The sequence below is a fragment of the Phocoena sinus genome, chromosome 7 (genome assembly GCF_008692025.1).
Source record: "Phocoena sinus isolate mPhoSin1 chromosome 7, mPhoSin1.pri, whole genome shotgun sequence".
Classification (NCBI taxonomy): Eukaryota; Metazoa; Chordata; class Mammalia; order Artiodactyla; family Phocoenidae; genus Phocoena; species Phocoena sinus.
The window spans coordinates 23,438,173-23,463,948 of NC_045769.1; the positions used below are offsets into that span (position 1 = coordinate 23,438,173).

General features: G+C 35.8%; 1 protein-coding gene across 2 annotated transcripts in view; it reads right to left on the minus strand.

Annotated features, from left to right (window-relative positions):
• SPAG16 (sperm associated antigen 16) overlaps positions 1-25,776 on the minus strand; it is an 879,748-nt gene that overhangs the window by 441,578 nt on the left and 412,394 nt on the right. For both annotated transcript variants that reach the window (XM_032638543.1, XM_032638542.1), the window contains one exon: positions 15,337-15,480. In XM_032638543.1, the coding sequence (XP_032494434.1) occupies positions 15,337-15,480 (144 nt within the window). The remainder of the gene's footprint in view (positions 1-15,336; positions 15,481-25,776) is intronic.

Genomic DNA, 25,776 nt, shown 5'->3' on the forward strand with positions numbered 1-25,776 from the left:
GAAAGCTATGATAACTACAATGAACAGCAAAAGGATAAACATGAAGATGTAAAACAGGACACCAAAATGATAAAATGTGGGGTAGAGGAGGAAGAAAATGTAGATTTTTTTTTTTAGAATGTGTGTGAGTCTATATGACTACCAGTCTAAAGCAAGTAGATATAGTAATGGGTTAACATACTTGAAAAACAGGGTAACCACATATAAAAAGCATACAATAGATTAAAAAAAAAAAAACTCAAGTGTAATAAAGAAGAAAACCATCAAAACACAAAAGGAAAAACAAAAAGTAAAAGGAAGAAGAAATATAAAATCAACTGGAAAACAAGGATTAAAATGGCAATAAATAAATATCTATCAATAACTACTATAAATGTCAACGTACTAAATGCTCCAATCAAAAGACATAGAGTGGTAGAATGGATAATAAAACAAGAGCTTACAATGTGCTGCCTACATGAGACTCACTTTAGGGCAAAGGACACACATTCATTGAAAGTGAGGGTTGGAAAAAAATATTTCATTCAAACAGAAATGACAAGAAAGTGGGGGTAGCAATACTCATATGAGAAAAAAAAAGACTTTAAAACACAGGCCATAAAGAAAGATAAATAAGGATACTATATGATGATAAAAGGATCAATACAAGAAGAGGATATTACGCTCGTTAACATGTATGAATCCAATATAGGGGCACCTAAATACAAAAAAAAAAAAAAAAAGAAGCAAATACTAACAGATATAAAGGGAGAAATTGGTGGGAATACAATAATAGTAGGAGACTTCAACATGTCACTAAGGGAAATAGATACTACATAGAACAGTTAGATTTAATTGATATTTTCAGGACATTACATCCCCCAAAACCAGAATACATATTCTTTTCAAGTGCACATGGAATATTCTCTAAGATAGATTGCACACTAGAACACAAAACAAGCCTTGACAGATTTAAGAGGACAGAAATTATTTCAATTATCTTTTCTGACCACAAAGCCATGAAACTAGAAATCAACTATGGAAAGAGAAACAAGAAAAAAAAAGATTCCATGGAGACTAAACAATATGCTACTAAAAAACCAATGAGTCAATGATAAAATCAGAGAGGAAATTAAGAAATACCTTGAGACAAATGACAATGAAAACACAACCAGATAAAATCTACAGCATGAAGCAAAAGTAGTCCTTATAGGTAAGTTCATAGAGATACTGGCCATCCTCAAAAAACAAGAAAAATCTCAAACAACCTAACCTACCACCTAAAAGAATTAGAAAAAGAAGAACAAACAAAACCTAAAGTCAGCTGAAGGAAGGAAATAATAAAGATCAAAGAGGAAATAAATAAAATAGAGATTAAAAAAATAGAAAAATCAATAAAACCAAGAGCTGGTTCATTGAAAGGGTAAACAAAGTAGACAAACCTCTGGCCAGGCTCACCAAGAAGAAAAGGGAGAGAGGACCCAAGTAAACAATATAATAAATGAAAGAGGAGAAATAACAATGGATACTGCAGAAATATAAAAATACATAATGGAATACTATGAACCATTATATGCCAACAAATTGTACAACCTAGAGGAGATGGACAAGTTTCAGAAACATACAGCCCACCAAAACTGAATCAAGAAAAATAGATAATTTGAACAGACTGATCACTAGAAGTGAAATAGAATCTGTAATTAAATAAACAAACAAAACAAAAAAGACTTCCTGCAAACTAAAGTCCAGGACCAGATGGCTTTACTGGGGAATTCTACCAAACATACAAAGAAGAACTTAAACTGATTTTTCTCAAACTCTTCCAAAATTTGAAGAGGAGGCAACACTCCCCAAATTATTCTATGAAGCCATCATCATCCTAATACCAAAACCAGACAAAGACACTACCAGAAAAGAAAATTATAGGCCAATATCTTTGATTAATATAGATGCAAAAAATTTCTAGCCAATCAATCCAACAATACATAAATAAAGATCATACACCACGATCAAGTTGGATTCACCCCAGGGTTGCAAGGATGGTTCAAAATACACAAATTAAACAATGTGATACACTGATCAACAAAAGAAAAGACAAAAACCATAAGACTGTCTCAATATATGCAGAAAAAGCATTTGATAAAATTCAACATCCATTCATGATTAAAAACTCTTACCAAAGTGGGTATAGAAAAAACATATCTCAACATGATAAAAGCTATGTATGACAAACACACAGCCAACATAATACTCAATGGTAGAAAGCTGAAATCCTTCCCACTATAATCTGGAACAAGACAAGGATGCCCACTCTCACCACTTCTATTCAACATAGTATTGGAAGTTCTAGCCATAACAATCAGACAAGAAAAGAAATAAAAGGTATTCAAATTGGAAGGAAATGGGTAAAATTGTCATTATATGCGGATGACATGATACTATGTAAAGAAAACCCTAAAGACTCCACACAAAAACTACTAGAACTGATCAATGAATCCAGCAAAGTAGCAGGATACAAGATTAACATACAGAAATTGGTTGCATTTCTTTATACAAATAATGAAATATCAGAAATGTAAAGTGAAAATAAAATCCCTTTTAAAATTTCATCCAAAAAATAACATACTTAGGAGTAAACCTGAACAAGGAGGTGAAAGACTTATATGTGAGAACTATAAAACATTGATAAATTAAAGATGATTCTAAGGAATGGAAACATATTCCATGCTTTTGGATTGGAAGAATTAATATTGTCAAAATGGTCATAGTACCCAAATTAATCTACAGATTTAATGCAATCCCTATCAAATTTCCCATGACATTTCTCACAGAACTAGAACAAATAATCCTAAAATTTATATGGAACCACAAAACACCCAGAAATCTTTAGGAAAAAGAACAAAGCTAGCAGCATAACCCTCCTAGAATTCAGACAATGTTACAAAGCCATAGTAATCAAACAGCATGGTATTGGCACAAGAACAGTCACATGGTTTAATGGAACACAATAGAGAGCCCAGAAATACACCCACATGGTCAATTAATCTTTGACAAAGGAGGCCAGAATACACAGTGGAGAAAACACTGTCTCTTCAGCAGGTGATGTTGAGAAAGTTGGACAGCTGCATGTAAATCAATGAAGCTACACACTCCCTCACACCATATACAAATATAAACTCAAAATGGCTTAAAGAGTTAAATATAAGACATGGCACCATAAAACTCCTATAAGAGAACATTGGCAAAACATTCTGTGACATAAATCATAGCAATGTTTTCTTAGGTCAGTCTCCCAAGGCAATAGAAATAAAAGCAAAAATAAACAAATGGAACCTAATCAAGCTTACAAGCTTTTGCACAGCAAAGGAAACCATAAAATGAAAAGGCAACCTATGGAATGGGAGAAAATATTTGCAAACAGTGTGACAAACAAGGGCTTAATTTCCAAAATATACAAAGAGTTCATATAACTCAATAACAAAAAAACAAACAACACAATAAAAAATGGGCAGAAGACCTAAATAGAAGGTCTTCTTCCAAAGAAGATTTACAGATGGCCAACAGGCACATGAAAAGAAGCTCAACATCACTAATTATTAGAGAAATGTAAATCAAGACTACAATGAGGTATCACCTAACAGCAGTCAGAATGGCAATCATTAAAAAGTCTACAAATAAATTCTGGAGAGGGTGTAGAGAAAAGGGAACCCTCCTACACTATTGGTGGGAATGTAAATTGGTGCAGACACTATGGAAAACTATATGGAGGTTCCTTAAAAAGCTAAAAATAGAGTTTTGATATGATCCAACAATCCCACTTCTGGACATATATCCAGAGAAAACTCTAATTTGTAAATATACATGCACCCCAATGTCCATAGCAGCACTATTTACAATAGCCAAGACATGGAAGCAACCTCAATGTCCATCAGCAGGTGAATAGATAAAGACGATGTGATATATATATATATATATAGATAGATAGATAGATAGATAGATAGATATAATGGAATACTACACAGCCCTAAAAAAGAATGAAATAATGTCATTTGCAGCAACATGGATGACTTAGAGATTATCATATAAGTGAAGTGAGTCAGAAGAGAAATACAAATACCGTATGATATCATTTTTATGTGGAATCTAAAATATATTACAAATGAACTTATTTACAAAAAAGAAACAGATTCACAGACCTAGAAAACAAATGTTACCAAAGGGGAAGGAGATAGGGGAGGGATAAATTAGGAGTTTGGGATTAGCAGATACAAATTACTATATATAAAATAAACAACAAGGTCCTGCTGTATAGCATAGGGAACTATATTCAATATCCTGTAATGGAAAAGAATATGCAAAAGAACATGTGTATAATCATGTTGTTGTATACCAGAAACTAACACAACATACCAGTAAATCGACTATACTTCACTTAAAAAAAAATGAAGAAAGGGACATCACTACAAATTTACAGAATTAAAAATGATGATACAGGAAGCTATGAACAACATTGCAATAAATATGGCAACAGTATGGCAACAAATTAGATAATCTAGGTGAAATGAAAAAAATCCTCTAATTGAATTAGTAATAAAAATTATTCCACAAAGAAAAGGCTAGAACCAGATGGCTTCACTGATGAATCTCACCAAATATTTAAAGAATTAACACTAATCTTTTATAAATTCTTCCCAAAAATATGAGGGAAACTTCCCAACTCATTCAGTGAAGCCAGTATTGCATTGATTCCCAAACCAGACAAAGACATCGCAAGAAAACTATAATCTATATCTCTTGTGAATACACATGCAAACATCCTGAACAAAAACTAGCAAACTGAATCCAGCAACATTAAAAGGGTTTCCAAAAAGCCAAGAAATAACTGTTGGGGATGATATGGAGAAAAAGGAAACCTCATACACTGTCAGAGGGAATTTGAATTTGTGCAGCCCACTATGGAAAACAATATGAGGATTCCTCAAAAAATTAAGAGTAGAACTACCATATGATCCAGCTATTCCACTTTTGAGTATTTATCTGAAGAATATGGAAATATTAACTCAAAAGATATATTCACCCCTATTTTCATTGCAGCATTATTTATAATAACCAAGATATGGAAACAACCTAAGTGTCCACTGATGGGATGAATGGGTAAGGAAGATGTGGTATATACATACAGTGGAACTCTTCTCAGCCATAAAAATGTGAAATCTTGCCACTTGAGGCAACATGGATGGACCTTGAGGGTATTATGCTAAGTGAAATAAGACAGAGAAATACCATATCATTTTACTTGTATGTGGCATATTAAATAAACAAATTAACTAAATAAATGAAAACAAACATATAGATACAGAACAGAGTAGTGTTACCAGAGGGAAAGAGAAGTGAAGGAAGGGTAAGATAGGTAAAGGGGTCAACTGCTGACGGATGAAAACAACTTTTGTTGGTGAGCACACTGTATACAGAAGTCAAAATATAATTTGTACATATGAAGCTTATATAATGTAAGAAACACACTCAACAAATTGGGAATAGAAGGGAACTTCCTCAACCTGACAAATACATCTACAAAAAATTCACAGCTAACATACTTAGTGATGAAAGATGGAAAACTTTCCTCCTAAGATCAGAAATAAGACAAAGACATCTCCTCTTACCATGCATATTCAACATTGTTCTAGAGGCTTTAGGTGAATAATTAGATAAGAAAAAGAAGTAAAAGGTATCTATACTGGAAAAGGAACACTATTTTCACAGATAACATGCCAAGATAAAATATAGGGAATATTCTAAGAAATCTACTAAAAATATTAAAATTAATAAATGAGATATTGTATATTGATACAAGATCAATATACAATAATCAACTGTATTTCTGTACCTTAGGACTGAACAATCTGAAAATTAAATTAAGAAACAATTTTCACTTACAATAGCATCAAAAAGATTAAAATACTTAGGAATAAATTTAACAATAGTAGTACAAGATATGTGTATTTTCTTTTTGCTGCTGTAACGAATTACCACAAACAGTGGAAATAAAATAACATGAATTTATTATTTTCTAATTCTGGAGGCCAAAATTCTGAAACAAGTGTCATTGAGCTGAAGTCAAGATATCAAAAGGGCTGGTTCTTTCTGGCATCTGGAGGCGAGCAGCTCTTTCTCACAACACATGGCATCACATTGCTCTTTCTCTGACCCTTCTGCCTTCCTCTTTCACGTTTCAAGGAGCCTTGTGATTACATTGGGCCCTCCTGGATAATCCAGGATAATCTTTTTAAAGTCAGCTGATTATCTTAATTCCATCTGCAATTTTAATTCCACCTTGTTATTTAACCCATTTCCAGATTCTGCAGCATCTTGTCCAGCTCTTTTTCATGCTTTCAATTTTTTGCCAGTTTTGAAAACCTGACATTTTAAATAGTACAATGTGGAAAGTCTATAAATGATATTTCCTCCTCTCCAGGGTTTGTTGTTGCTGTTTTTAGTGATTTTCCTGAAGTAATTCAATAAAGTCTATATTCTTTGTTGCGTGGGGTCAGAGAAGTCTGCCTGATTTGTTAACGATTAAACAGGTGATGTTTAAATGCCTTGAACGAATGAGTCATCCAGTCTTTGTTGACTGGCTCTGTTGGGGCACGTGTTCAACACTGGAAATTCACAACTCTGCCTTACTTAGCCTTTACTTCCTGCTTGAGCTGAACGTCACAGCTCAGCCAGCTGTGAGAGATTAGACCCTTCTGAAATCTTTCCTGAGCATGCCCTCCAAATGCATGTGTCCGTTGATATTCCTAGGAACATGATAGTGTTTCAATGCTCCCTATGGACATTTAATTATCTAGGTTTTCTGTTTAAGAATTTTGCTTAACTCCTTGTTTGCCTAACTGTTATTGTTACCTCAGGCAGCTGCAATATTAAACATGTACTGCTGATTGTTTGCTACAAATGCCCCGGAAAATTGTCCATTCATACAAAGTAAGCCCTGACTCAGGTCAAATAAAAACAGGCCCTGCAAATAGGGGTTTCCAGGGGGCTTCTTGAAAGTTCAGATTGTGACATTTCTCTGAGAATGGGGCTTTGTGGAGCTTTCCAAACTTGTTCTGCTCTGCTACTTGCTACCATGGCTGTGAAGCAGTTGGTTTTCAAGACTACTGCAGCGTTGGGGAAAGAAAGGGAAGCGGATGGGGCAAGTTAAAACATGAAAAAGGTCACATTCTTACTCGGGTGCAGTGATTTTTTTTAATAAATGCTCCTTTAATTGGTCCATGCTTGGTTAATTTCTAGAGTTCTGAAAAGTTCATTGTGACAACTTTTGCCAGTGTTCTCTCTGCTTTTATGAAGGAGAGATTTTTGAAGTTCTTCCCCTAATGATTGGACTTTTGACTGAAATTTATCCTCAGTACAATATTATTCAGAGAAGATTTTATATTTTAGCGTTTTTACGTCAAATGAAGGACTAATATTAGGTTTTAAGTTCCTATGATAAAGCGATCTCAGTGGTAACAAGTGGTGCATGTGTGTATGCATGTGTATGTTTGTGAGTATATCCGTATAATCACATGATACTACCAAGAGTGTGAGAAAAAGTGGTCATATCCTGGTCTATTATCTTCTACTCTGTTCATTTTAATTAAATAGTTATTGATTCCCTATAATGTTTCAATTGATAAGCTATGTCCCAAGGATATAGAGATGAATAAGATACAGACCCTGCCCTAAATAAGCTTACAGTATTCCTCAGATTTTTTTTTTTCTTTTTTTTCTTGCTAGAAAGAGAGAGACAGGCCAATAGACCTGGAGACAATATTGGTTTCAGAGGAAACCAGATCTCGACTAGAATCTGCCAAACAACACCAACAGTGCTACATTTACCAAATGCTTACTCTGAGCCCAGGGCTGCTAAATGTTTTAGATAGATTTTCTCATGCATTCTTCATGAAAAGCTTATAAGTAGGTAATCTCCATTTTCAAATGAGCAACTGAGGCTCTCAGAGATTAAATAAAATGACCTACCTGGTTCTTTGCCACACTGACACATGAAAACAAGCCTGGCTTTAGAAGGTGCTTCTTACATGTTGAAACAGATTCCGCCCCTTGCCCGAGGACAGTCCTTGGGCAGTCTCTCCAAGTTTGCACTGAGTTGTGAGACTATGGGACATTTTTATTTTCTTAACACTTTCTCTATGGTGATCATGTATTACTTTTAGAATTAGACCAGAAAAACATTTAAAGAAGTATGCTGTTATGCTTAGCCTCTTCACATACAGGTGACAAACTATATTAAGAACTATATTAAGAAGCATAACATACACCTCTTCAAAGAATATAAAGTGGAATTTTATTATTTAATAGGTATATCTCAAAATCATCTCGGTAAAAATCTACCGAGGTTCCCAGATTATGAAAGTATCTACCTCTGAAGCTCAGAACATCACAATCTTAGGGAAATGGTACGTCAATCCCTTCATTATCTTTTGAAATTTGAACTCTTGGCTTTATGCTTATAGAAAATAAAATGGTTAACCATGTTTCCATTTTTTAATAACTAAACGATATACCTGTCAGATCATACTATGGTTTTAGGCACTGTATAAATACATGAACAGGTAGCTTGTACCGCAAAGAGAGAATATGAGGGATTCTGCAGAGACCCATTTACTCACAAATTCATAAATCAGCTTATAAGGGTAGAAGTTATGTTTAACAGGATGCTGTCAGCTCTGTTTCTGTCTCAGGCAGTGAGATCAGGAAAAAAAAATGCAGCACTGTGAAACTGTTTAAACCACTAATCCCAACTACTTTCATTTTATAGAGATATCTGGGAAGATACGTGCTGTTTCACGTAATAAGCTGTGGTCATATCAAAGAAAATGCAACCTCAAGTACCAGAGAACTGGACATTGTATTTACATTCAAAACCATGTTACTGGGCTTCCCTGGTGGCGCAGTGGTTGAGAGTCCGCCTGCCGATGCAGGGGACACAGGTTCGTGCCCCGGTCCGGGAGGATCCCACATGCCGCGGAGCGGCTGGGCCCGTGAGCCATGGCAGCTGGGCTTGTGCGTCCGGAGCCTGTGCTCCACAATGGGAGAGGCCACAACAGTGAGAGGCCCGCGCACAGCAAAAAAAAAAAAAAAACCATGTTACTGTCATTGAGCAGTCCTCCTTTATTAGGTAAAGACCAAATGATGTATTATTAAGGTAGTGTAGTGTACGTTTTATTGATCTATTGATATTATCCCGGAGATTGATATACAACTCTGTTTCATTTGCCCAAAGCTAGTCTAAATGGGCCAACAATAATAATACATGCCTGTGGACAGAGCAGGTCAAACATTACGTGCTTTACTTTCCTCAAAAACAACAAAAATATTTTATTTTTAAATGCTTTCAATTTAAATACTTTTAATTTCAAAAAGTAATTTTTTTGGTGTTTCTAGCCAATTATTTTCCTTCTAGAACCTAAAAAAAAGGAAATATGCAGAATTCTTTCTCTCTTCTGTAAAAGCAAAATACGACGAGCTACTTGGTACAATTTTTTTTTTTTTTTTTTTTTTTTGTGGTACGTGGGCCTCTCACTGTTGTGGCCTCTCCTGTTGCAGAGCACAGGCTCCGGGCGCGCAAGCTCAGCAGCCACGGCTCACGGGCCCAGCTGCTTCGCGGCATGTGGGATCTTCCCGGACCGGGGCACGGAACCCGAACCCGTGTACCCCGCATCGGCAGGCAGACTCTCAACCACTGCGCCACCAGGGAAGCCCTACTTGGTACAATTTTTAAAGAGACACATTTTTAAGGGCTAAGGACAGATGAGTAACATACCTCTTTTTGCATTAATTATATTTGTTTTCAGTTTATAAATGATTTTATTTTTAACTTGGTAAGACTTTCAGACATGATCCTCAAATGTTTCATGGTTTGAGAGCATTCTTCTAATTCTAGCTTGGTGTAACCCAGACATCACAATATAGTCTTTCCTTCCTAACCCACTGTGTTTAAGGCTACCAGTTTTATAAAAATTTCTAAGTTCTCAACATACCTATCAATGAATAAAAAATAATAATAGGTAACATTTCTTGAGCATACAGTTGCCAGGCAACAGAACTTGTGTTTTTTATATATGATAGAATTTAGCCTTCATAATTAACCTACAAAGTAGATATCATTATTGCATCCATTTTGCAGACAAGAAAACTGACAGGACTAGCAAAGGTGAAGGTAGGATTCTAATTTGGGCAACCTGAAACTCTGATTCCATGTTTTAGCAGTTTAGAGCATGACGTCTACCTTGCACAGGATTATGCTTAAGGTTCCTGCTTTTTGGCACTGTACATTTCATTCTTTCAACAGTGCAAAGGTAGCACCAATGCACATTCTCTGCATAGCTCCACCCCTTCATCATTTTCAGCAACCAATGAATCACTTTCAACAGCCAGTCTACCCAGTAAATGCAAAGGGTGCTTTACCTTACCATTGTATGATCGCCATCTAGTGGTAAATATGTAATAATAGATGGTTCTACAGTGATTAGTTACCCATGTCATTCCTAAAAAAGTGTCTTGATTCACAAATTCTACTAAGGAACTTAAAAACTTAGATGCAATCAAAACCAATTGTACTGTAAACAATAGATGACAATGATTTAATTATGTGTATAGTGTTATTTTAAAAGAATACAGCCTTTGCAGTAAGAGTTTTAAATTGCCTTCAATTTGTAGAGTCTGTATAATATTTGTATAGTGTTTATAGTTAAAAGTTTCCACATACATTTTATTTTTTAACTTATAAATATGTTAGAAAATTTCAGTGTTGAAAATATTTTAATAAAATATAACCATTATCATTAAGAAAAAGAAAAAATGTGGCTAACCTTTATTGAGAATAAATACCAACTGGACAAGTAACAATGCCTTGCATAGCTACCGAAGGCTTAGACAAAGAGGCTTTGCTTCTATTTGGATTTTAGGTATTTTTGCCTGTTTGGTTTTATGTTCCCCACTTTGCTCTATTACCCGTGAATACCCATTCCTCGTTTGACCCATCCGACTCCATGGCATCTAGATTCTACACTCACCTGCCAGACCTTCTTAGTTCCCAGCTGTTCCAAAATCCATTCTCCTTGTCAATTCCAACACATGGGGCTTAATAATATTTGCAAACATCTGTGTCTTAAGTATAGATGCTAGATTTTTACCCAACAACTTTAAAGTAACTTTGAATGTTAACTATTAGTATAATTTATAAGATGATATCCTCATAGTTGGATCACTTATATATTCCACGCTTTTCAAGTACAAATCTTACTTGGTCATTGTATACGACTCTTTTTAAACATACAACTGAATTCCATTTTCTGCATTCTCTTTAAAAGTTCTGCATCTATAATTATGAAAAGGGCCTAGAGTTATGGCGGGAGTACTACACTTGCCCAATTTAAAATTATGTTTATGCTATGTTTGTGAAACCAGTAATAAAATTTCATTTTTTTGTTGTCCTCAGAAAATTCAGTGAACCTAAAAATTAACTAATTTATCTTGTTTTTTTTAAATAAAGTTTTTAAAACTCAGTCATAAAACTTCAGAAGATGGGAATGAAAAGCAGAACTTCTAGAACTTAGTTTCTTCCACTGTTATTAATCTATTCTGGGTCTCTGGTCCATCTTGATTCAATACTGGTGATGTTTATTTTCATAGAAATCTATTATTTTATCAAGAATTCCAAATATATATTTTTTCATCTCTGTATTTATGGTTTTAACTCTTTCCAAATTGCTAAGGTTAATATTTCTGTTTCCTACATGTATTTTTTCTTTTTTTGAGTTATCTACTTACTTCAATATTATAGTTCCTTATTTTATTATTTTTTCTTGAAAAAAACCTTTTGGATTAATATAAATGTACTCTTTTTATTCTAATTCATTCATTTCTACTTTTCACTTATCCATTCTTTGCTTTTCTATATTTGTTGACCAGTTGTACTTTTTAATTTAAATTCATAATTCACTTATTTTCTTTTTTTTTCATTTAAAAAATAAAACTGTCAAAGTGATAAATTCTACTCTGAGCACACTTCTGTTTACATCTCGTAAGTTTGATAAGTATTGTGTTTGGAACTGTTTATCAACTAGGTAATAACCCTTTATAGTTCTCTGACCCAATATTCATTTATTTACTTTTTAATAATTCAGATTTTATTATATTTTAGTTATTGATTTATTTTCTTTTACTACTGAATCTTGCTCACAAACTTTAGTTTGTATATTTGTTATTCTGAAGAATTCATTCATGTTAAATTTGTGGTTTAAGAGTTATATATTTTAAAAAACCTAACAATGAATGATTTCAAAGAATCTACAATCTCTCTTCATAAAGTATAAAGTATAATACTAAATACACTTGCTATTTTTAAAAACCTAACAATGAATGATTTCAAAGATCTACAATCTCTCTTCATAAAGTATAAAGTATAATACTAAATACACTTGCTATTTTATTAATTTCTCTAATTCTACTGTAACTTTGTTTACTTCACATATTAAAAACTGATATACTTTGAAGTCTTTGACTCTGATGACTATACTTTTGGCAGAATCTTCTTTTATTTACGAGCTTTGTTTTATATATTTCAACATCGTATTATCTGATCCTCAAGTGATATTTAGTTACCCTCCCAGTTTAACTTTTTTCTGTTAGTCCTCTTTTTCCTGATATTAATATTATTATGCCTGTTGTGTTTGTCGTTTATGTATTGAAGATGTCCGTTATGACAAGGGAAATAAGACGACTAAGACTGATTTGGGTCACTCAGTGTATATACCACTGTCATATCAAGTGGGTTTGACCCCCAAAAGAAATCTGAATTATGTCACTGTGGCAGGAGACACAGTGGCTTGAATGTCATAGTAATCAGGAATACATACAACTGGAAGTTACAGAAAACACTCAACTAGGAACAATTGCAATTAAAAATAAAGTAAAGAAAATGTAGGAGTTTATTTTTCTATGTGAAGAGAAGAGGAATTAGGCAGGTGTCACATTATAATGTGTCTACTCTGGACCTCATCCAAGGGAGCAGAAACAAGCTAATCACAAAGATGGGCTCTGAGGAAGACTATGACTGCATTTATTAATCAAAGATCCAACTACAGATTAAAGTGTCATATTTGAATCAAATTTATTTTATGTTTGATTCTTTGATTATAGATGAGTATATAAATAGGAAAGATATTATCTTTAACAATAAATTCTTTTTTTACCAACCAAATTATCTAAGCAAAACTAAAAATCAAATATCACAAACTTAAATTTCAGAAACAACTTTTAAGGCATAAATATTATGTATGTATATATATGCATATATTATATATATTATAGTCCATAATGTATGGTCTTCGGTGTTGATTTACATGCAGTAAGCATTATAAAATGTCTGAGGCCTGAAATATAAACTCCTTCAGAACCGAGCTCTACCCCAAATAAAAAAGAGCTTTTTTGCTGTTGTTTCTAATAATCATTTATTATTTTCACCAATTCTACAAATGGAACACTTGCTATTCATTATCTCTTACTTAAAACACATATAGCTAAATGTATTTTCTCCCGTTATTTTTATCCCACATGCACTAGAAAAAAGGAGTGTGGCTACATTTTACTAAAATTCTGCCAAAGAAAGTACTGAACGTAAATTCATACTATGAGTGAATAATGATGTATTTCACCTCATTTTAATTTCAGTAATTGACTGGAAAAACAGGAAGATCTACTAAAAGGACCATGTGCTGGTCAAACACTAATGAGAAAATTTCAGAGTCACGGGTTGTCATGGTGACAGGGTATTATAGAAATCTGATTAGTATGCCCAGCAGCTACAGAAGTGATAGGCTACACTTCTAATTGTGTTGTCTCTGCTTGCAAGATGGGCTTTATGTTTCTGAGACATGAGAGGCAGGGCAGATTTGTTTATCCACATACCAGATACAGAACGCATTACATGTTCAAAAATTAAATTCAAACATCTAGTACCAAAGATTATTTGGTAAAATTATTTGGTATAATTTTAAAATTAGATTTTAAAAACATTTTCAAAAATTAAAATTAAAAAATTAGTTTACTCTTCTCATTAACACACAAATTTCTGAACAATTTAGTTACTTTTATTTCAATCTAATTTCATTGACATTCATACTAAGGATGAGACAAAGATGGTTTAAAAAAAAAAAGTCTTGTGAAAACAAAAAATAAATCAATAAGGTCCTCCTAAGACCAAAATTTCCCAGTGGAATGGTTGAGAAGTTGCACTACGGACTATGCATCTCCAAGAGTAGTTAGACCAGAGACTGTTTGAAAGAGCCAGATAGAGCCAGATGCTTAACAAATGTCAAGCATAATGTTGAATAAGAGAAGACAGTTGGGATTAGGGATAGCAGTTGACCACAAGCAACTGTGGGCAGAGCTTCCTGCCACCAGAATAATGTACTACATGTTTAACAATGTCTTTCCTTCTGTGCCCCGGTCTCTTGGTACAAAAATTCAGTGAATCCTGAAAATTACAGGGCTCAATGCCTTCAGTTCTGCTTTGTTTTCTTTAATGTCTTGAGTATCATTGAAATTTTTAAAGAAATTGATCACTGCCTCCTGATCCTTTTTGGTAGAAAACTTAATTCTAAAAGGAAAACATGCAAGATTAACAGAGGCAAAGTAAACATCGATATGCATTATTGAAATTCATGTGCCTTTTCACAGCTATGAGTACAAGGAGCATTTCTAATGCTTGTCCTGGGAAGCTTATTACTCTTTCTAAATGCATTAGCATGTGGACTAAGTTTTAGGTGTACTAAATATCAAAAGCAATCAATCTAAAGTCAATATAAGGAAAGCCAAAGGAGCATTATCTACACATTTCAAAATTCAGTGGAAGAGGTGGGGTTGCAGAGAGAAAAGTGGCAGTACAAAGTTTCAAGTTTCATTTATACAAGATGAGTGAGTCCTAGAGATCTACTGTACAGCACACAGCCTACAGCAAGTGATACTTATTGAATACTTAAAAAATTGCTAAGAAGGTAGATCTTACGTTAAGTATTTTTATAATGATGATGATGATGATAAAATAAAGTGGATGGGAAGAAACTTCTGGAGATGATAGATATGCTTATGGTATAGATTGTAGTGATGATTTCAAGGATGTATACTTAACTCCAAACTTATCAGGTTGTATATATTAAATATGTACACCTATTCATGCTTCAATAAAGTGGTTTAAGAAAAAACAAAAAAAAAGCCAGAGAGTGAAGACACAGAGTAAACAAATGCATTCCTGGAGAGATCAGGCTGGCTCTGGGAGTTGTGTGTACTGACCTGGGATGGAAGCAGCAATCCGAAAGCCAGTCGGTGTGGCCCAATCCTGTGAGAAGCACATTGCCTTTGGGGAGCCCCACCACCTTCCAGACGCGGTCCTCCCCACAGGAGATGAGGATGTCTTTGCGGGGGTGCGTGATGATGCTGCACAGGGAAAGAGAAGAAAAGGTACTTATGGGGAGATAACAGTGAATGGTTTCATACTGGGAACAAATGAAATGGCAGGGATGATCCATTTCAGCCAGGCAGGACGGCTTACTCAGAATGCTGGCTCAGAAGCCAGAAGAGCCAGGTTCGATGTCCTGGCTATAGCTCTAGCTTATGGCTTCTTGAATGCCATCAATCAAATTAACTTCACTGGATCTCAGATTCCTCATTTGAAAAATGGGATGGTTGATTTAGGTGAATGCTCATGTCTAATTCTGGTTTGAAACAATAATTCTGTTTTTTTTCTTTCAGGGAGGAAAAGTTATGCCAATGAAAATTTGGTGTTAGGATATTTGGACCAGTAGCCATGCTTATTATATTAAAGCAAACTTCTTTTCAGATGATAGTATATCTTAAATCAGGCATTATCCAGGAAAAGATCATGAATCATAACCACATTATCATAGTTCTGTAATAAATTCTATAAATGAAACATTAACTCCATGGTCCACTATCTACACAAAGGAGCTCAAATTCTTCATTAATATGCCGCCTAAATTTGCTTCAGTCAATGCACAGTACACAAATTACAGTAATGAATTCAGGATGCAAAAGACAATTCCCACTCTATAAAGGCATAGAGGGAACTGAGAAAGAAGTATGTAAAATTAATGATTAACACATTAAGCAGTATTATTTGAGCCAGACTATGATCATTGTGGCTGTTTATTTATTTACTGAAGCTAATCCATTCTAAAATCAAGAGTCGAAAAGGTTAATGCCTGATATTTTATCTATGGCAATGCTTTAATCTTATTTATATAGCATTTCGTCTATGCCTTACAATGTAATGGGAACGAATGTGCCGAATGTTAAGCACCTATTAAAATACCAGCCTAAATATTAGCAACAAACTGTTCAGTTTCAACACAGCCATCTCAAATCAAAGACATAATGCATTTACTTGCCTATACAGTGAAGTGAAACAAATAATGACTTAAACAAATAATGACTTAAAAAATAAGAATTACACATTCATTTCTCCCACAGTCCATTCTATGAATGGCATTGTTCCCTTCTTCTGCAAAAAAGACTTTAGGAAATCAATTTCCCAAAGAAATCATGGTCTGGGTCCATACCTACATGAGTAGCTCCAGGGCTTACATGAGAGCAAAACTTTTCTCCTTATGGATCCCTTCCAATAATACCATTAAATCCCAGAATTGTGAGCTGAAAAATCATGTCTTTCCATTAGACCTATCCAGTTTTGGAAATTTGCTGGGGTCAGTGTTGGAACTATTCAACTCACAGGCATGTGACTACTATGAGCAGGGCCTTCTTTCTGGTGAAACAGTTTCCCTTTTCTCTAGCACTTTGCTGCTCAAAATAAACATAGTAGAAGGGGAATTATTCATTTTGTAATTCATCATAATTGGTTTGTGACTTCCAGAAGGCCAGTTCAGGAAAGGAATTTATTACAGCTCAAACTGGGGAGAGGATACATTTATAGAACTTAATTAGAAGAAAAATATGATGAGAGGTAAAAAATGTCAGATTGAAATGAATTCTATATTCAAACACACATAAGAAGGCAAACCAAACCCTTGAAGCTACTGAGTATGATGTATGTTAGCTCACAGCTTTCCGGGCAGACACATGCACACTTGACTAGATGATAAATTTTACCCTCTTTACGTGAAGATAACTAAAGTCATTGATGTCTTTACGAACGTTGAAAGATAAGTTTCCAAAATGACTTTTGTGGGGGAAACTATTTGTAGAAGTTAAGGAAAAAAAAAGATAAACACAAACCTACTGGTGGTTAATCAGTTTTGGAAGTGATTTTCCAGACTCTTCTGAACCCTTCTACTTTGAGGGCCCCTCCATAACACCTGAACTTCCCGAGCACTCAACCCACTAATCACACTCTCAGGTTTCTCTATGCATATATTTCTTTTCTAACATTACATTATGACTTTTTTTTCCTAATTATTCTGGACCAGTTTCAGTCAAACACTGATATTTTATTCTTTAAAAAGTATAATTTACATCATCTATGAAATGGTCTTTAAGTGATTAGAAATATTTCCAGCATGTATAGAAGGGAATTTAACACTCTCGTAAGAATCAATTAACAAGTACTTGTTATTGAGTTAGTCACAGAATAAGTGCACCAGCAAAGACTGGGTCATAGTGATAAAGATCCCCAATCAAGAGTTGCAGATTCTGGGCTTCCCTGGTGGCGCAGTGGTTGAGAGTCCGCCTGCCAATGCAGGGGACACGGGTTCGTGCCCTGGTCCGGGAAGATCCCACATGCCGCGGAGCGGCTGGGCCCGTGAGCCATGGCTGCTGAGCCTGCGCGTCCGGAGCCTGTGCTCCGCAACGGGAGAGGCCACGACAGTGAGAGGCCCGCGTACCGCAAAAAAAAAAAAAAAAAGTTGCAGATTCTGATTCCAATCATTCCCTGTGGGAGATGATCAAGATGGAGAACACAGGTCAGGGGCCATGAACCAGAAATATTCCCCCAGATACAGAAGTTTAGTGAAGCTGAGTGTCATTATCAACTCCATAATGAGGCACTGGTGTCTGAAATCCTCCTCCTTCTCTCCATCATCAATTAACAACAATAATATCCAACATTGTTTGAAAACTAAATGTGCACCAGAATTTGTACTAAATCCTTAATTCTCACAGCAAGTAGAAAGAAAGCTCACGAGGGCAAGGGTTTATGTCTGTTTGTTTGTTGTGTACTTGCTGTATACTCACCCCCAACAGTGGCTGGGATATATTAGCTATTCAGTACACACTTGTCATATGTCTGACGGGGGGACTGACTTCGGTACAGTTAGTTTTATTATATTATGACTAAGTAAACAGAGGTTGAGATATTACGTAAATTGCTCAAGCTTGATAATAGATGGAGGCTGACTTTGAATCCAGGATGGTCTGAATTTGAGGACCATGAATTTAGACATTTTTACTTAGTGTCAGTCTTTCATAGTTTATTATTTATATGTGTGTACTGTAAGTATCAATACTTCTTGTAACAGAGATGGGAGATATCATTCCCAGTAAATGTTTAAAGTCATTTAGTCATAATTAAGTCCTGAGTTAACACATCTAGGAATTTTCAGTGTATATATTAGAGCTGGGTACCACCTGACATAACAGTCTTAAAAAGAGGACCCTACTCTTTACAATAAAATGCTCTGGTCCTATAAGAGAAACCAGGTGAGTAGCACCCCTTGTACATTCTGATCTACAAAGGCTTTTGTGCTAATATACTACATGTTGCACTTAATAAACTCATAAATTTGTTCTCTTGTGCTAATATTATGAGCCTTGTATTATTCTTTAAGTTATCAGAGGGCATTAATGTTTTATTTACCTATTTTCATAGAGAACTCTTCAAAGAATAAAATATTCTTTGTAAAGAATAGATAAAGCATAAATGTAGAAGGATATTTAATAAGCATTGATTCCATGGGCATTTAATTCATTGAGAATTTTCCCAGTATATTCAGACCTCAACTTTCATCATTCTATTTATCTCTAAATCAGTCTTTCAAAGAAGTTGAAAAATGGGAGAAATAACTAACAATTTATAGGAGTCAGTTCCTGATCTCCAAATGGCATATATTGACTCATTTAACGGTCATAATGCCCCCATGAGTTAGGTCTATTATTATTCCTATTTTGCAGATAGGGAAACTGGGGCACAGAGAGGTTAAATGATCTACTCAAGGTAACAAACCCAGGAAGTGGCAGAGGGAGGACATGAATTTGAGCAGACTGTCTCCAGAGTCCATCACTCTCTGGAAAGTGAGCTCAGAACCTCATCCCTTTCCTTTTTTTAGATGATAACATTGGAGAAGAAGCCACACTGAAGATTGTATTATTTTTATCTAGGGAATTTATTGAGATGATCTTGAAATTCAAAAACACTGATAATTTTTTTTTGTCATTTTTCTAATGATGTGTGAAAAGGTTTTAACTATTGTCACTTATTTTCTGGAAGTTGGGCACTGGTTAGGTTCAGCGTGGTGGAGAAATAGATCAAAGTTGATTGGAAAAACAAGTACTTATGATCTAAAGCTGAGGTTGGCCAACATTTTCTTAAAGGGCCAGAGAGTAAATATTTTAGGCTTATAGACCATATGGTCTCTGCCATAACTATGTAACTCTCCTTTTCACAAATAAGGAGGGAATACTAAAACTGACCCATAAGGTTATTGTGCTGTGAGGATAAGTTGGTATACGTAAAGCGATTGGAACAACATCTAAGCATGGTCAGCTTTCCATAAATATTAGCTATTATTATTATTATTGAACATAATTGCACTTCATTATAACCTGGCCCTTCATGTAAACTTCTATAATCCACATATGCCTCTTTTAAAGATCACAGGTGGTAAATTTAGTCCTTAAAATTGTAAATATTTAGAGAAAAATGATGTTTCCATGTGGTTTTGATAGACACCAGACATTGCTGTACTTTATTTGATGTTAAATCATCTGACAAAAATGTAGGACCCACACATAATACTTTCACACATGGACATAAGGAAGCTTTGTGGTGGCCTCTTTCATAATGTGGTTTTTAGGAATGTATTGCGGGAAACAGTGGACAATACGTACACTTTGACCCCTCTCCCTGCCTTCATATACACAGGTAGCATCAAGTAGTTGCTGGTCACTGGGGATGGGCTCTGCGAGGCCCTGGGCATACTGAGATGAAGATAACACAGTTCCTCTCCTCAAGTTCTGTCCACAAATAGGTATCTCTCTTCTAACTAATCATAAAATGATTTTCTTTCTCAAAGATGTCTTCCCGAAGTTCTAATTAATAAGAATAATGAGTTCTTACTTAATATCTTCCTGGCGCCTGCCCTAAGTGCCACAAAGTCATTTTACTTTAAATTTTGAATATAACCTTTCTGCTTCCCTTTAACTTACTATTAATTATAATTGCAAGATTCAAAGACAAAGGCCCTGTCACCTCCTTCCTAAGTTAATAAGCCTGTGACTAGGGTGAAAATAGTACAGGAAAACATCTTAAGGATTCAAAAAAGGAAATTGTGGGTGAACGCTAATCCTGCCTCTTAATCAAGTCATGTCCTGATGAAGTATCCATAAAATGTTTTGTTAAACAATATACCAGGCATGTTACATAAAATATTATGTTCTATCAGAGATTTTCTCTCTTTTATAATAGGACACATCCCTTATAATAGACCATGTGATATACACTTCAGAATCTCTCCTCTCTAATTGAAATTGTTCTTTCCAGTAGTGGCGTTACACAAGGATATTTTGGAGGGAATGTGTGGGGGTGTATGGCGAACGCTATTAATTATCAACAGAGTCACTGACATAAGCGCCACTGTTAGACTTTTCAGAGAGAAGAATATTAATCTAAAAAAAGATTGTCACAAGAAAGACTAATTAGATACCCCTGTCTTCACTTTAGGTTATTCAGCATTGTAAATGTTTCCTTCACTTCAGTTCACAGGCTCTAATTATTTCCAACACAGAAGATGCTCAGTGGGTTGAAAATGAATCAATATCAAAATGTGTGCCCTGTGAACAGTGGGTGACCACTATCTACTCGTCCTTAACGATAGCACACAGCCACACACTGCACATGCTTGTATCCAGCTGACCAGGACAAAAATATACAAAACATCTGTCTGACTGTCGCTCAGCTAATAACTGCATCTTATATTTGGGTACGCATCAGGATTTACAAAGCACTCTAACATGCAACTTTTACTCTTTATTTCAACCAATATGGATTAAGAGCCTACGATGCAGTATGCAAAACAGACAAGAGCGGCACTCTCAGGGAGCTTACGTGTGAATGTGGGGAAACAAACAGCAACAATCAAATGACTGAACAGAATAGCCTAGCTATGAGAAAAACCAGCAAAGTGATATGACAATGATTTGTAGGAGAATGTTATTTTTGTTGCTGTTGTTGCAGAGCACGGGCTCTAGGCACGCGGGCTTCAGTCGTTGTGGCTCGCGAGCTCTAGAGCACAGGCTCAGTAGCTGTGGCGCACGGGCTTCATTGCTCCGAGACATGTGGGCTCTTCCTGGCCCAGGGCTCAAACCCGTGTCCCCTGCGTTGGCAGGCGGATTTGTAACCACTGCGCCACCAGGGAAGCCCCGAGAATGTTATTTTTGATGAGGTGGTTACCAGAGTCCTCACTGAAGACATGACATTCTAGCCAAGATCAGAATGGCAAGAAGGAAGAAGCATTTTTAGGACAATTTAGGGGCAGGTGGTTTCAGGCACAGGTGACTGCACCTACAGAAGTGCTAAGGCTCGGGCTTCCCTGGTGGCACAGTGGTTGGGAGTCCTCCTGCTGATGCAGGGGACGCGGGTTTGTGCCCCGGTCCGGGAGGATCCCACATGCCACGGAGCGGCTGGGCCCGTGAGCCATGGCCGCTGAGCCTGCGCGTCCGGAGCCTGTGTTCCGCAACGGGAGAGGCCGCAGCAGTGAGAGGCCCGCGTACCGCAAAAAAAAAAAAAAAAAAAGTGCTAAGGCTCAAGGGAGTTGGTGTATTCAAGGGACAGAAGGAAGGCCAGGGTGACTACGGAGAGAGGCGAGGACTCTGCTGAGGATGGATGATGAGCAGGTGGAAAGCAAGGACCGGATCATATGGGGCCTCACAGGCTGAGAAAAAGAGACTGGCATTTATCCTAACATCACTGAATAGTTTTAAGTAGGAGACCGATAGATGAATGATAATTATTTAAAAGATCTCTCCAGCTCCTGTGTGGAAAATGAGAAAGTGGGGAGCAAGAGATAAAAAACAAAACAGTAGCTAGGAGTATACATTAGTAACTTAAGTATAAATGGCTTTAGATCCATTTCACACACAGCTCCTCATTATTATGAAAGGTGTCACTTTAGTATATTAATATTTTTTGCCATTGTCCTCAGGAACAGTCAACTCGTAGTTCTTCTCACTAATAAAGAATATTAAATTATTAAGTGCACTTTAAAAAAGTGCCAAAGTAAAATGGATTAAAAGCCATAAAACAAATGTGTGCACAAAACAATGAAAAAATCTGTCAAAATAAGATATCAGGTCCCATTCTTTTTCAGAAGTCAGCTAAGAAAATGTGAACATATGAAATATTAATACTTCCTGGGCACTTTAAATTTAAAAATGTAATAGTATAGATTTTATTCAAGACTATATAGGATTTATATTGTCAGGATCTGGAAAGTAGTACCTACCTTTCATTTTTATTAAATAGGTGAGGCATTTTCACAGTTTGTGGCATTATTAATAATGCCCCAGAGGGTTGTTAGTCATAAAGGCTAACACTTCCTTTTTATCTTTCTTGTCCAGTGTTCTTCCAACCTCATACTTACAGTAAATTCGGAGTCGGGTAGAGTACCAAATAGTCTTCCCCTTGCCTTGCTGCATGGCTGGTAGTTCTAATCCCAGTCATGGGCAAGGGAAGAGGCAGGCAAGATTGTATGTGTGTCCTGGCTCATCTCTAGGGCAATACTATTTTTGTTACCTCTTCTATATACTTATATAAATGCTCCATTGAAATTTGTAGATTTGTATTTTTATAAGAAAAATTCCCCCAATACATTTACAAATGTAAAGATTTTCCACCAACACTCAAAGATCATTTGTGAAAAGTCAACATATATGCAAATATGCAGCCTCATAATCTTGCAAAATTTACTACCACCTCATCTACACAGCTGGGCATCTCTGTTTCATAGTGTGGAGGGAGCTCCCACTTTGGTGAGTACACAAGCCAGGCCGTTTCCCAATTATCTCCCAAATTAAAATTCTTAAGATCAGGGACCTTAAGAAAAGCTATTTAAATTTATTATGTTTCTGTTTTCTCACATTAAAAAATGTAATATCATTTATCCTGTCTCCTTCACTTCATTCCTGTTTTATTAAATAAAACAAACCTTAAGAAAGGATATTCTTAAGCTAAACAATATATAACTTCCATCTCCTCCAGAAGTTCTTGTTCCAGAAGTTGTTCTAATATGTGAAAGAAAGACCATTTCAAGATACACAGAGTCAACTAAATGAAATTTATAAACTCCAAAGACAGAGGAATACAGGCCCCACTATTTTGGTAAATGGAATAAAGAAGATCAATGTAACAGGTCAACTACTTCCAGATTTATGAAAATAGTTCCTGGAACGTTCCTGCTACCTTAGCAGCTGAACATTTTATGCTACATAGTTTTATACACACTGTGTTTCATGTTATGAAATTGCTGTGTAGTTCTTTATGGTTTAACAAGTTTGAAAAGTCACATTACACATTTATATTCTTAAGAAACCCATTTCAGTAATAAAGTTTATTTGGTTATTTCATGTTTCAGCAATCTACAAGAATTCTGTGTAGTTATAAATATAAGAATTTTCCATTTCCTTAGTATATTAGTGACACAGAGTAGATGCTTTTCTAAGCTTAAGTCAAACATCTTCATGGTAAGAGCTCTATCATGAAAATCTCTTTTCAAGGAGGATATTTAGAAATACAAGCTACATATAATCTAGGAATAATTGGAAGTGTTACCACTTAAGACATGGAATTGTGGTACACTTATACATTGAAGTATAGTACAAAAGTCTGTTCTGAACTTGGCCTAATTTATTAGAAACCACCAAGCCAGTGTGATGATTGTGATGATGTTTAACTCTTGACAACTTCTTTTGGTACCTGTCTGATAAACAAATTAGAAAGCCAAAATGAATTGTGTATGGCTGCTTTATTAGTAAGGAGTACTGACTAAAATTCAATACTTTTTTACAAAATAAGTTTTGCAATTTGAGACATATATTGAAATTATCATAAGTTACATAAATCGTCCTGAGTCTCAATTTCTATATTGAAAAATGTGCTAAGACTGAATGAATTTACATCATCATGTCTCATTTGTGTCAGAGGCCATGTGGCAGAACTGATGGGGACAAGAGAAGGAAACTAATTGGCACTCCCTGTATGTAGCTGGTGATATTAGAGGAAGCTGAAGAGCACCAGTGAGTGAGCCCCCATCAGTTTCCAGGGGACTGAGGAGAAGGAACAGGGAGTCGGATGAAGGGGACAGTAGTAAGAACTGAGACGACAAAAACACCTTACTAAAGCTATTTAAAAACACAGACAAGTGGAATTCAGGGTTGGTGGCCAGATGTACACAGCCAGAATTGATGAATAAAATAAAAAGTGTAAGTTTAAGGGGAGGAATTAGATGGCCAATCAGGCCAAAGTGAGATCTGCTAAGATTTGCTATGGTGGGACATAAATCCTAAAGGGAACAAGGTAGACAAAAATGGATCCACACAATGGCAGATTAAAAAAAGCAAGAAACAGGGCTTCCCTGGTGGCGCAGTGGTTGAGAGTCCGCCTGCCGATGCAGGGGACACGGGTTCATGCCCCGGTCCGGGAAGATCCCACATGCTGCAGAGCGGCTGGGCGCGTGAGCCATGGCCGCTGAGTCTGCAAGTCCGGAGCCTGCGCTCCGCAACGGGAGAGGCCACAACAGTGAGAGGCCCGCGTACTGAAAAAAAAAAAAAAAAAAAGAGAAAAAAGCAAGAAACAGATATGAAATGGGTCCTGATAATTGTCCATGTCGTAAGATGCTGCTTCATCTGTCTTTTATTACCATGCATTTGTCTCTGCATCGTAGATGCTACTGACCTCTTCTTTCTACTCCATGTGAAAGAAACAAAAATAAAGAGGTATGTATTGATTCCCTATTCTATTTCCAACTACCTACTTTGGGTAAGAAAAGGGGACAGAGAGAGCAATCCAAGCAGCAACCTGCTATGATTTCAGGTAAGCCTTGGACCTTCTGTTCTTGCCCAGCCCAATATTACACTCAGTTAGAACAGGAGCAACTGCACAGATATTCAATACCATGATTTATTGTCTACCCTGAGTTCTACCAAATTCAGTGGGAGAAATAAAAGGTTATGCACCATTCCCAGTTCTCTGAAGCACACAGCTTAATCAACCCTCCTTTAATAAATAACTCAAATTACTTTTCTTATTGCAGCACTCAATGTCTGTAGCACAGACCCCTCTGTAAATTACCCAGTGCTTCTCCTATACCATAAAGCTCTGCTTCCAGTTATTTTTGTATTATGTGCTTATATTTGTGTCTGTGTATTTGTGTGTAGTTTGTTTATGTTTTAACGTTTTGTTGTCCTTAGCGAGGAGAGGGAATCTCACTGCAAGGGCAATCAGGAGAGATGGTTAAGTGTTTGCTGTAGTGTTAACCCCTTAACCGTGCT